Raw genomic sequence first — 13,703 nt, 5'->3', positions numbered from 1 at the left:
AGGGGGGCTCCCTGCAGCAGAGGCAGTGGCGGCCGGCCCGTGTGTCTAGCAGAGCTAGCCTCTTGCATCCCGGGCCTCAGGATTTTATTTAAACCCCATGAGCACTCTGTGAGACAGAACCTGTCAGGACCCCATTCTACAGAAGAGGAAGTGGAGGCAAAAAGGTTTTGTAACCGACCATGGCTCTGCGCTCTGCTGGTGAGAGCAGGCACGGCATTTAGAACCTGTACTTTCTCACTCCGGGAGCCAAGAGCTTCGTCTGAGTCCTGGATTAGCCTCTGACATGCTGGGGAATGTCGTCGTCCCCCTCACTAAATAGGAGAAGTTGAGACGGGGGTCATGAAGCCCCAGGCCAGACAGGAGCCGGGCTTCCACAGCCTGCCCGGGGCCCTCTGCTGTCCCTGAACAGTGCTGGGCGCCAGGTGCTGTCCCTGCAGATGACCCAAGCAGCTTTACCCTGACAAGCTTGTGTAAACTGCCCAAAGTCCCACATCTTTGGAGATGGCAGCGTTGGGATTTGAGCCTAGGCCTGTCCTGTTCCACAACCTCCCTCTGGCCCCTGGGGTCTCCTCATGGACCTCCCCCCCAGCTTCCCACACTTGCCTCTCCAAACCACTGTCCGCACAGCTGCCCAGGAGTGTGTCTTGAATTTTCTGCTTCGCTCCTGCCCGTGGCTTCTAATTGTACTGGAATAAAACAGAGATGGCTTACCGTCTCCTGAACGCCCAGGAGGTGCGGTGTCCGCCTACCTCTGCCCCGTACATCTCGCTCCAGCCACTGAGGGGCCCCCTCGACGTTTCTTGGCGCCACGGGCTTGTGTGCAGCCCCCAGCCGTCTGCCTGAGCTCGCTAGGTGACTAGGTGACCGGTTTCTTTGTCTCCCGTGGGCCTCAGCCTGGCAGTGCCTCCTCACGCATCCTCCACCACTCCTGTCCAATGCGTTGGTCTCGGGAATGTGGGTGCTACAGGGGCAGGCACGTGACCATGCTGGGAGCTGTGGTGTCCCCCGCATGGAGTGCAGTGTCTTCCCGTCTGCTGCGTGGGTGACTAGATGGTGGTTCAGTTCTCCGGAAGCCGGGTGTGGGGCCAGCCGCTTGTCTGTGTCTACACCCTGTGCTCATTCCGGGGTCGTGCTGAAGAAGCATGTCGGTGTAGAGGTGGAAAAACGTGTTGGGGTATTAGATGTCTGAAACTGAAGGAGATTTTACCCCCAAAGTGAAGTAGCCGGTGTTCTCGAAGCTTTAAGACAGACAAGTGTCCAGGAGGAGCTTTAGAACTTAATGTCGCCGTCACAACCAACTATGGCCTTTATATCATCTGGAGGGTCCATGGTAGTTATTTCCAGTAACTGTGGAAGGTATTTGCACATGATCAATGTCTGCTGGAGGTCGCCGTCACCTTGGAATGGATCCAGCAGAGCTCCTCCCATAACAAGGAGGAGCGAGCTTCCTGCTCTGCGCTCCGCTCTCAGCTCGCGTGTCAGTGGTGGAAACAGAAGCCAACGGCAGGAATGAGAGCCGCCAGCCCCTCCCCTGCTGACTTTCTGGGGTGTGGCAAGGAGCAGGGGCGAGGCGCGCAGGACGGCCATGGGGTACCCGTGGAGCAGACTGCCCCCAGGTGACTAGTGACTTCTGGGCCAAGGACAGTGACAACAGATGCCCGGTGCCTAGTGTACACAGCAGGAGAAGCCTCCTCGCCTCTCCGCGCCCGCTGTCTCTCGTCGCCCGTCTGCCAGAACCCCACACTGTTCGCTCTTCTCCTGAGCCTCAGTAGCTCGGCAGCATCTCTGACCCTTAGCTGTGCCTCCGTGACGTGGGACGCCGTCAGCGCTAGGCCAGCCCTGGTCTCCGTCATGTAGATGACACTACTTACTCTTCCTGCCCCAAATACTAATTTAATTTGAACTCTTCATTGGCCGCTTCCCAGGTAATTTCACAGAGGTGGTCGCTCTAGTATCTCCCAGCCTGTCCTGTTTGGGATTTCTTCAAAGAGACAGGGACCTGATTTCAAGTGTCAGGAAACCTAGCCGCCTTTTAACAGGTGGTATCGGCAAAGTCTAGAAGCTCATGGTCAGAGTGAGGAAGGCAGACCCGCCCTTCCTGCCGACCTCTCCCCCTGCCTGTGCGCCCGCTTGCAAGTGCTTGGAAGCCACGTCACCACGTTGCTCCGACCCTGGCTTGGCCCCTTCTGGTTGTGTGACCGCGGACAAGCTCGAGCCTCTGTGTCTTGTGTTCTCATCAGTAAAATGGGGTGGTTGTGCGCCCCTGTGGCGTGGTGCGTTTGTAGAGGATCAAGTGGTCTGACCCTCTGCTGGGGTTCGGTCCTCCAGCCCAGCCATGCTCACATCAAAGGCAGCAGTAATGTCGTCTTTGAAGAGAAGTTCATTTGAGGCAGCTAGTGGCCCAGCGAGTCCCTTATCCCGAAGGGCACAGTGCACCTGGCAAGCGTCCTCTTGCCCAGCACACGGGGCTTGGGGCTTCTGGGTTGTCTCTGCTGCGCTCCCTCTGCTCACACGCGGTCAGTCCTCAGGGCTTCACGATGGGACCTCTCCTGCCTCGGTCTCCACGTCAGCCGTGGCCACCTCCCCCTGCAACACCAAGCCCAACTCCGAGCAGCGCTGGGTGTCCGCATTTGTTTACTCAGTAACGTCTCACACATGGTCCCAATGGTGCGGAAGATTCCAGGGAGAGAGAAGGCAGGCACCCACGGCCCTTCGTCCAGCCAATCCGCGTCTCTCTCTGTGTGCCGGGAACTCCGGGGACGAGGACAGCAGTACCTGCACACAGGTGCGCACGTTCCCTAGAAGGACTAAATATTTTCCCGGTAACAGCAGCCTGAGAAGGGGCACCGAGGGGGGGGTCACGGAGGGGAGGAACCCCCAGCATGAGGGGCTTTAGAGGAATCCTCCCCGTGCCATTGAGTCTCTGGGCCCTGCCCACCATGTTCGGGCCCGGCCGAGCACACGGCATGTGGGGGCTGGGCTGGCATCTCAGAAGCGACATTGGAGGGCTGCCCCGGATACAAACGGAACGGCTTCGTGGCCCCAGAAGCCCTTCATGTGGTTTAAGTTAGAAGTGGAATTGGTTGTTTCTGATCCCAAAACCTGTTGTGTGACACGGACGCCAGACTCTGACTCTTCGTACCACACTATGCTTTCAAGTGGCTGGTAAGATGATTCCAGAATACGTAATGGACGAAATTAGTCTCAGGGCCGTAGGATCCTTTACCACCAAACCCCGTGGATGTGGGGTACCTGCCGCGCGGCCCTCACTCAGCCACAGAAGCTTGTGGAGTGGGGAGGGAGTGCGTGTGGTGACGGAGGGCGGGTGTCGCCTTCCCGTCACCCCCATGCCAGATGCACAGGCTGGCTGGTCACGGCGACAGCGACGTCTTCTTTGCTCATCTTGGATGTTGGGCCTTTCTACATCTGGGATTTGTAAAGGGCCCAGAGCGAGCTGCCGCCGAGGACATGGGGCCAGCCATGTGGGGTTGGAGGCACGGTCCAGGCTGGGGAGAGGGGAGGAGGCCCGTGAGGTGGTCACTGTCGGACCAGCCCTGGAAAAGCTCCACTTACGGAAAGTAAATTGTGCGCACGGAGGACAGAGAACGTGCCCTTTGTTTCAGAGTCACTGAGGGAGTAAGAGAGTGCCGATTTGGGTTAGGCCCAGAGAGAGGATGTCTTTGGTTGACATTTGCATGGACACCGAACCGTCCGAGTTGGTTTGTTTTCCTGGGCCTTGTCGTCCGTACTTCCTTTGAAGTCCCGGTTCCCGAGGGATCTCGGGGCCGGCAGACAGCCTCTGCTTTCAGAGATGGTGTTTCAGGGATGACTCTTCCCTCCGAGAAGATGAGCTGCTCCTTCTCGGAGCACATACCACCCCCAAGTATTACTCTATTTCTTCAGATGGGACCTCTGATCTGCAGACCCGGCAGTTAGCCGCCCCCCGCCGCCCGGCTCTTCCGGCAGCATTCTTGTTTTTACCACTCCCGGGATTCACAACTAGCCGGTAATTGGCAAATAAGAGAGGACGCGTCCATCCGTGTGTAAATGCTGTTAAGACACGACACACCGCAGGGCCCGGGCAGCAGGAATTGGCACGACGCTGAGACACGGGAACCACAGATGTTCCCTCATATTAAAATACAAAACTGTGGAGGGAAGTTAGAAACCAGATCGACCAACGATTTGGAGAGGGAAGAGGGAGCCAAATGGCTGGTTTTGCGATGGTTATTGGGCATACGGATTTCCAGCAGGGAGACCCCTGGATACAGTCCACGCTAGAGAGACTCCTACTCTAATTTTCTGATGAAGAAGAGTGTGTCGTTAGCTGAGTGACACATGAGTGTGAAGGCCGTAGACGGGGGGGGCAGTGAGGTGACCTATGTCGTCTTTTGGAGGTAGAGGCAGCCTGTGCAGGAGAAGCGTGGCTGGCTTTGGGGAGGAAGGCTGGTGGTGGTTTCTGGGTCTGTCCCTCCTCAAGGACCTCTCCTACCCGACCGCCTCCCCTGCTCGGCGTCCGGCTAAACTGCCACCTCTCCTGCCTCCGCAGCTCGGCCCCTGCTTACCCTCCCAACGCCCCTGAGCCGCGAGGGCTCTTCCTCCTTCACCGCCTGCACCCGCAAGTCCTCCTTGGCTTGCGTGAGCTCCTCCTCCCGCGGAAGGCTCAGGGGAGCCCAGGGGTCCCCGGGCAGCAGTTTGGGAAGTGCCACGTTTTCCCTCAGAAAGCGAAGACTTGGAGAGCGGGGCTGAGGTTGGTTAGGACTCAGGGAACGCCCCCTCCAACCCCAAACACGCCATCCCCGACACAGGGACGGCTCCTCCGGCTTGAGCGGCTCGGAGGAGGGCGGAAGCAGGTCACCGCAGCAGGAAGAGAAGGCGCTCTTCCGATGCCACGGCCCGTGCTGGGTCTTGGGCTGGCAGACATGACATATTGAGAAGTATTTTGGTTTTTAGCAACGTAAAGCATTTCCCGAACCGTTTTAAACTAAACTCCCTTCTTGCACTCTGAAAAATTCTGCAATTTTACCAATTCTGTGAAGATACTAGTTTAGATATGGAGCTTGTGTGACACCATCCTCCTCTTTAGCAAAGATTATTACTGATTTGGGGGGAAGCCTGCTGAAAGTGCACTTGCCTCACTGAACGTCGTCTTCTCAGACCAGCCTCATAAAAGATTTTTCATACTCTCTGCTCTATGAAATAGTATACTTTATTAGGCACTACATAAATCCCTTGCCATACGTGGGCTTGTTGTCTACAAGTAATGTTGAAGAATATATCCTGGAAGCAAAAATTAAGTGTAGATTCTAAAATACAGTATGTCTATTGGATATATGCCTAGTAGAGATTCTATTAAATCTAGATGTATCCATTATACATCTATATACACACAGTATATAAAGCATTGTATTTAGATAGGACATATAATATGTATACACATCAGCAAAATCTTTTAATATATTTAAATTGTTTTAATTTAATGTAAGTTTTTCGATGCTAGTACTTTTTTTTTTAAAGATTTTATTTATTTATTTGACAGACAGAGATCACAGGTAGGCAGAGAGGCAGGCAGAGAGAGAGGGGGAAGCAGACTCCCTGCGGAGCAGAGATTCCTATGTGGGACTCGATCCCAGGACCCTGGGATCATGACCTGAGCCAAAGGCAGAGGCTTTAACCCACTGAGCCACCCAGGCGCCCCTAATGCCAGTACTTTTAAAAGCTCGTTTATAAAATTCAACAGATACCTACTGATGCCTTCCATGTTCTATGCCAGAGGTTGGCCAACCTTTTCATAGGTATTTTTGGCTGTGCCCACTGTCCTGTCTCTGCCGCAGCCCCACAGCTCAGCTGTTGGAGCAAAAAAGCAGCCAGAGTCTGTACATAAATGAATGGGCATGGCTGCGTACCAATAAAACTTTACTTATTCTGGACACTGCAGTCTGAGTTTCAAATAATTTTCACGTGTCACACACTAAGAGTAGTCTTGATTATTTTCCCAAGCATTTAAAGATACAAAAACTAAACTTGTGTCTGCACAGAAACACAAACCCTAATTTGCCAACCTCCGTTCTCAGCAATCTTCAGCTGGAGAGCCAGAGCTTGACCAGAAGGGAGTCCCTGTCTTCTACCCCAGCCGCGGCGTTCCCGTACAGCACAGGGCTTTGGAAGTGCCTCTGGTCCAGTAACTGAAAGATATTGCCTTTCTTAGAGGGAGTCTTCCTCGTCGGACAGTTCCAGCTTTAGTGTTTACACTCACCTGACTTTAAAGTGAATTTGGGGCGCGCCTGGGTGACTTAGTCATTAAGCGTCTGCCTTCGGCTCAGGTCCGGATCTCAGGGTCCTGAGAGCAAGCCCCACTTCGGGCTCCCTGCTCCGCGGGAAGCCTGCTTCTCCCTTTTCCTCTGCCCTTTCCCCCTCCCTGGCTTGCGTGTACATGCGCTCTCTCACTCTCTCTCTCTCTCTCGAATAAATAATCTGTAAAATGAATTTGACACATACATGTGCTAGCTAGTAATAGCCTTGCTGTGCGGTATTTTTTCCTAGATCGTGTCATCTGCCGGCCCCCATTTTTGTGGCCCGTGAACACACCTCATCACCTCGCTTGTGCCAAGCCACAAGGTTCGGTGCTGGGCCTGTGTCTTTCTGAACCCGGGGCCGTGGCTCGGGTCCCGGGAGCGGCCTTCCCCTTCCCAAGCTCAGCAGTCCTGAGCCGCTCGGTCTTTGTGCTTGTGCCTGTTTCCAGACACCGGAGCCCTCCACGGAGGAGCCGGCTGGCCCTGTGGCGTCCTTGCTCGAGGTCGCTGCTGGCAGGGCCCTTTCAAGGTAGCTCTGTAGCTCCCAGGCTCACGCCTTGTATTTGCAGTAGCTATGGAAACTTTAGAAGCAGTCTCTCTAAAGCTGAGCACACAATAAAGCACTTCACGTGTTGGTAGGATTAGACTTTGGAAGATGTTTAGTTTTCTCCCCCACTCTTTCTTTCCGTCTGTCTCTTCAGAGCGGGAACAAGAGGGCCATGTGAATATTAACTGGGACTCGCTTTAATCTCCCTAGTGACACTCAGGGCCGCCCAGGGCTCCCGGCTTTCAGGACGCTAACAAGGACCGCCATGCATATTCATGAGCTGGGCTCGCGCGTGAGAGCCCGCCCGGAAGGGCTGTGTTTCAGTGCTTCTCTTTTCAGACCGAATTTTATGAAAGACACAACCACTCAATTTGGTTTTTTAATTATCATTAAGTGAGAGAGCCCAGACAGGAGGCCTAGAATGTTCTCCCGAGAAATCGGGGCCCAGTCGAGCACGTCTGTGCGGCACTTAATCTGTAGCCAGACAACACCGGCCCGGAGTGCGGGCGCTCGCGGGGGGCGGAGGGGCAGAGCGCGTCTTTCCTCTCTGCCCAGGAAAAGTGTGCGGCGGGACGCCGTGCTCCGACTCCATGAAATCCTCCTCTTTTAAACAAGTACCATTTTCCTTACATAAGAATGTGAAGCGCGCATGTAAGTGCAGAGGCGGGCGGTTTTGTCCTCTGGTTATTTCTCACGTTCAAGGTGTGCCTAGGAGCCGGCTCCCGCCTGTGGCCCTGCTCCGCCCCGCCCCTCCTCTCCCTCGGCTCCGTCCTCTGGCCCTCCGAGCACCGACTTTGGAAAACTACAAAAATGCCTCTTATGCTTCAGGCTTTTCTGCCTGGTCTGCTAGGCTGTCCATCTGGGGGCTGTGCCGGGGGTCTGTCCCCCGAGAAGTTCACGGCTTTTGCGTCTAGTTCCTGGCGCAGTGCTGGCCCCGCTGGCAGCAGCGCCCTTGCCAGGTCTGTGCTGCTCTCTCCCGGGAGGTAGACGGGGCGGGCCTGTCAGTGTGGAGTTTCCTGGCGCTGTGAGGGTGAGGTGCTACGAAGCCACAGGGGCAGGATTTTCACAAAACGCCTCGGGTGCCTCAGCACCAGGAGCATGACAGATGTGCTCTCGTCTGCCCACGTGGTGGGAATTCTCCTGGGGGCTGTTGTCCCGACCCTTTGCTGACCCAGAGCACGAAGCTTTCTCGCCTGGGCTGCATGTGGATGGGTTTCCCGTCTTCCCCTTCCTCCGGCCTGCAGAGCCCTGAGTCAGGAAACCACCCTGAGAGCAAGAGAAAAACACGTTTGTGCGGGTCCCGCCGTGTCCCCACGGCCCCGCCCACGTGCTGAGTGGGGAGATGTCACTCCCGGGGTCACACGTCGTGCAGGCCTCGCACCTGCGCAGGAAGACTTCACGGGGTGTTTGGGTGGACGCACAGACGCAGACCGAGGTCACTGGTAGTGTTCGCAGCCCACTTGGTGTCAAGGGTGCCTGGCAGGAGAGGGACGCGGTGGCCCTTGGGCAGGGGTCTCGTTTGCCCAGTAACGGTTTGACCACTGCCGCTCTGGGCGGTAGTGCATTCTCCAGAGACATCCTGCCTTTCGCCTGGCAGCATGAAAGGCTGGCGCGGTTCCTCCGTGACCGAGCCACACCCCCCACCCCGTTTCCAGGAGCTCTGGGGCATGTAGGGGGGTTTCGGGTTTCCTGCTTTCAGCCACATTTCAGTGAATTACCAGGAAGCTTTAGAAAGAAGTGCTTTGCTTCCTATCATTGGCATTCAGGAATTTGACACGTGAGCTAAAATAGTTCAGTCTTCTATCTGTTCTTGCCTAAGTTTACCCGTCGGTGGTTGGCTCCTTCAGTCAGGTCTCCTGACCCTGCTTCTCCCTTTCCATACAAAAAGTGAGGAGGTGAACCTGTAGAGTGATGTTATTCTTGATGATAAATTGCTTGCAGCACATGATTCATGGTTCAGAAATTCACTAACGTGGTAGAAGTTTTTGTCCACAATCCTCCCTTTTATTCTTTCTAAACTGGTGTAGAATGGGGGTCCGGTGATCGTGGAAAAGGGTGAGAACGTTACAGTTAGGCTTTGTGCATTCGAGTATTTTTGTCTCCAGAAAGGAAATAACAGCCCTGATAAAGGTGCTGGGCCTTCTCAGCGAAGAATGACAGGTAAATGGCAGAAGGATGTTCTCCCACCGAAGGGTGACGACTAATTACAGAATCGGCATCAGCTGGGCACCACCCATTCCGACTCTGTGCCATCTGGAACAGGTTAGTCATTTATCCTCACGAGTGCCCCTAATGATAGACCTCCAGAGAGCAGAGGGTCACTGCCCCAGCACACATCTGCTCACCCTCTTCTCGGGGCTGCCCGTGCCCCCAGGCGGGAGGGGCAGGGACGCGTGGAGCGTCTGTGATCAGGGGAGAGCTCGAAGGCCTTGTCGGGATTGTGAACCAGTGTGGGCGTGTCAGAGGGACTGGGAGGGAGTAACTTCGTAAAACCCCTGAAGATCTGTCCTGAACATGAAGGTCGTGTTTCCTGCACCTCCGCCATCTGACCTGAGTGGACAGGCTCGTTCCTTACGGTCTTACTCGGAGGTTACGGGGCTGGGGAATTAGTTTGATTGGCATTCTGTCTCAGAGTCTACAAGAAAGAGCCACAGGCTTTATTGAAGCCTTTCTCTGTGGCCTCGTGTCCAGCGAGGGGCCCGGCCTCGCCGCTGTGCTGGGAGCCAGGACCTTCAGGCTAAAGAGTCTGATACATCGTGGGGGGGACAGAGATACCCCATTCTGACATCAGAAATGCCGGCACAGGAAGCATGGGGCAGTCAGGGGAAAGGGACTGTTTTTCTTGCCAACGTCCGTCCGATCGGGGGCAGGGAGGTCTTGCTTTCTCAGAGAAAGTGTTTACTCCCCTGGGTGTTTGCTGTTCCCCTCTGGACCAACAGAGAGTGCCAGGCCTGCTGTTCTGGGCATCGCTTTTGTGTCCCTGGATCCATGAGTTGGTACCCGGTTTCTCTGCAGTCTTTTCTAGAACAACGTAGGTTTAATGCTTTCCTGAGATTTACACAGTTCTTGGTCACTCAAGAAAAGACCTTGCTAACTAACACAGCCGTCCTGTCTTCTGTCTGCTGTGGCCGATGCTGCCCAGACGTGGCTGGGTGCAGATGAGGGCTGGGTGCAGCCAGGCCAGAGGACGCAGCAAATCCTTCAAAGGCTTTCTGGCTCCCTCCTTCAAGTGCAGCCGAATGAGGGGAATTCTGTGCTGACTGCTAGGGAGCAGTTCTTTATAACGGAGCTGGCTTTGGGCAAGACGAGTCTCATGTCTGCTTCCCACTTGGCATCTTCATGACTGACACCATCATGTCTTCTTCCCCGGCGGCTCAGCACCACGGGTCTCTGTGCGCGCGCACGCGATCAGAGTTCAGATGTTGCTTCCCTGCTCGTTCATTCATCAAATCTCGATCAAGTACCTCCCCGTGTTGGCCGTCACACGGGCGCACACGCGGGCGCACACACGTGGGACATACATGTAAGTGCCTGTGTTCCCGCTTTTTCATTACTCCCTCTTGGGCGGCGTGTCCGTAGCACACGCTCCGTGAGAACGTGTTCGCTGATGCTGTGTCCCTGCCCTCCCTTTCCCGTCATGCTCACGTGAACCTCAGACACGGGGAACTGTGTCGGCAGATTCCTTCACTCGGCCCCCAGTTCTGACCCAGTGGGTGGTGTACGCCATCCGCAACCTCACCGAGGACAACAGTCAGAACCAAGACCTCATCGCCAAGATGGAGGAGCAGGGGCTGGCGGACGCGTCCCTGCTGAAAAAGATGGGCTTTGAGGTGGAGAAGAGAGGCGACAAGCTGATTCTGAAGCCTACTAGTGACCCGCCACCACTGGTGAGTGTGCCGGGGCCCCCTCTGGGTCCCAACGCCCTGTCCCCTCGGCCTGTGACAGGTTTGTTTGTTTGTTTGTTTTTCCCAAAGATTTTATTTGTTCATTTCACAGACAGAGATCCCAAGTAGGCGGAGAGGCAGGCAGAGAGAGAGGAGGAAGCAGGCTCCCCGCTGAGCAGAGAGCCCGATGTGGGGCTCGATCCCAGGACCTTGGGATCATGACCTGAGCTGAAAGCAGAGGCTTTAACCCACTGAGCCACCCAGGCGCCCCTGGATGATTGATTTTAAACTGCTCTTCTAATGAAGCATTTTAAAGCCCTACATATCCCTTAAACATTACTTTACATGCATTTCAAGAATGTTCATACATTTGCCTTTTCCTTATCATTCAGATGAATCTTTTGAATTTCTGCAGAATATGGCTGAGAGCACTTTACTTTCTAAAATGGCCAAGAAAGCCTGAAATTTAGTTGCCAATAATTTGGGGGTTTTTTGGTTGTTGTTCTCCTGGCTTTATGCTGCTGTTGTCTGAAAAGTTCAAACTCATTTTAGGGGGGAAATAGAAAAACCATATCAGAATTTTTACATGGTCAAAGTGTCTGGATTTTCTGGTGGAGAGAAGGCTACTGTGAAGAGCACAGGCATCTCCCTGTCGAATGCTGGGCGAGTTGTTCCAGGTTTCTCTCCGCTCTTGACCAAAATCTGCTGTTTCCCCACCCACCTTGGATGACTCTTAAAAATAGATCTGTTATATCTGTCATTTTGTTCTATTTTTTTTCTTCTTAGTGAATGAGCTCTCCATCAAAATACCTGAATTTTTGGAATCTGTTTCCTGGATTTTCCATCTTCTGCAGTATGTGAAATCGCAAGTGTTTGAAGATTTACTAAGTGTAAATTCAGGAACACGTGACTCCTTTAGATAATAGAGTTCGATGTGGGTAAGCTCGAAAGTGAAAGTACCTGAGTATCCTGTTGTTTCTTTGCTTTAGAAACTGTCTGGTTTGCCTTTGTCCCCATGGATACAGTGTGCGTTTCAGTAATACATTGTACTTACTGTGGCAACAGATAATAAATTCTTCTTCTCGAGGGAGGGTGCATCCCTTATTTGGCAAAGCCTGGAGCATTTGATCGGATTCCATTTGTTCCTTCAGATGGCGAATCAGCCCGGTTCCTTTTCTTCTCTGCCTGTTGGGTTTTCCGCACTCTGGCAGGCAGTTGAAGTAGTTTCTCACTGTGATTAATTCTAGCAATCTCTTTTCACCCTTTCTGCCTTTCCAAAACATTGACAAGACTCATTTCCAGCTAATTAATTCGAGAGATGCTGAAGAATAGAGAAGCTCGCTCTTCATTTTAGGGACTGGGCTGTGCTTGTCACTGAGCCTGGCCCTGGGGAGAGAGTGGGGAGAGTGTGCGGGCCATTAACTCTTCTCTTTCCAAATCACCCGGGAAGAGACCTCCTGGGCCATTGTGCTCCCAGGGGCTGCCTGCGTCTGTGAAGAGGACTTTGTGACAGGACCACAGGATTAAAGAGATTCCTGGTCCTATTCACTTTCAAGGACATGGTCTCCTGAAGCACGCCACTCCAGGTCTGGCCACGGCTCCGCTTTGTGGAATTGCTAAAGTAGCTTTGGGGAGCGGGAGCAGATTTGACCCTGTATCTTTCTATTTCCATCTCTTTCTACCCACCCCACCAAATACGTACTCAGAGCTGGAGCTGGATTAAACGAGCACTGGAATTTTAGGTCATTGATGTAAGCAACAAAAGCTCTAGGAGGGAGGTCATGTATGAACATTCCTGGACAGCCCGTTACTGTAAGCTCTCTAGAGATGTTGCACAGTTCCTGTTGAATTTTCCAAAATAGAAAGATTCTGCCAGAAGCGTTAACCGAAATACTGATCGTTCCAGAGTAAAGTGCTTCCGATGTTTTTTGTAGTCGTCCTTTAAATGGCTTTTGTAAAAACAGCTCAAGTATGTTCAGAATGAAATAAAAGTGGTCCCCTGTGCTAATGTACTCTCTATGTCCGAAAAAACGTCAGCTTCTAGAATCGTGGTCATCTGTGAATAACGTTTTTTCCCTCTCATTTATGACACTCCATCAGTAAAGAAGCCTTTTGCAAAATTTAAAGTGCACGAAGAAGTCATTCTTTCCCGGGACACAAAGAGTTAACGTCCTGTCCTCTAAACAGAGGGTTCCCCCCCCCCCCCCCACAGGAAAAAAAAAACCAGTGGGAGTCCCTTTTTCCTTTTAACAAGTTTGCAATAGACATTTCTTTTTCTTCCCCCCTCAGTGATGTGTGCACACCAGTGGAATCAAGCAAACATGTCGGTATAAGCCATATGATAACAAACACAAATAAACAAAAGGGAGCCTTGTGTGGGAACACAGAAAGGGGTAATGGCTGTGTGTTTTCTAACTGGGAAATGTGGGACTCGCACAGTGAAAACATGCTGACGGCTGCACTGTGGCTGCTTGGATGCCCTGGCTGGCTGAGCCTCCAGCAAGACCAGCAGCTTCCCTGTCCTTTGCCAGGGGCTTGGCCATTCTGAGAGCCTCGTCTTACATGCTTGCTGCAGAGGATTAAATCACCAGCTCAATCAGTCATTTAGAAGAAGAAGAAAGGAAGGCAGGCCAGCCTAACAGCATTTGTAAAGAGACAGAACGGTCGCAGCAAGTTCCGTGGCCGTATTATTGCTTCCAAGAGCAAACTAACAAAGCTGTTCAATTTTGTAGCCTGTTTCATTATCAGAGAAAGTGGGGGAAGCCTGTTCTGCTTGATACTGAGTCCTAAGTATTTGCAGAATGGTTTTTAATGCGTTAACAAGGGATGTTAATATTTCAAAAATACTTACTATCACCATTCTAATAATATGCTATTATAATTTGTCCTTATTTTATATGTGTGTGTATGTCCCTGTGAATACACCTCATAGGGTTGTTAATGAGGTTTTTTGAGGAGCTGATCTAGAGATACATTTTT

General features: G+C 52.9%; 1 protein-coding gene across 1 annotated transcript in view; it reads left to right on the top strand.

Annotated features, from left to right (window-relative positions):
• Nucleotides 1–12,844, top strand: part of ATXN10 (ataxin 10) — a 159,069-nt gene extending 146,225 nt beyond the window's left edge. The window contains exons 11-12 of the mRNA XM_045083699.1: nt 10,540–10,727; nt 11,511–12,844. Coding sequence (XP_044939634.1) covers nt 10,540–10,727; nt 11,511–11,513 — 191 coding nt within the window. The 3' untranslated portion in view covers nt 11,514–12,844. The remainder of the gene's footprint in view (nt 1–10,539; nt 10,728–11,510) is intronic.
• Nucleotides 12,845–13,703: the final 859 nt, after the last annotated feature.

This window comes from Mustela putorius, unplaced genomic scaffold (assembly GCF_011764305.1).
Source record: "Mustela putorius furo isolate JIRA1106 unplaced genomic scaffold, ASM1176430v1.1 tig00000738_pilon_pilon_pilon, whole genome shotgun sequence".
Taxonomy (NCBI): domain Eukaryota; kingdom Metazoa; phylum Chordata; class Mammalia; order Carnivora; family Mustelidae; genus Mustela; species Mustela putorius.
Note: the sequence above shows the minus strand (reverse complement) of the source record. Positions and strands in the feature narration are given on the sequence as shown.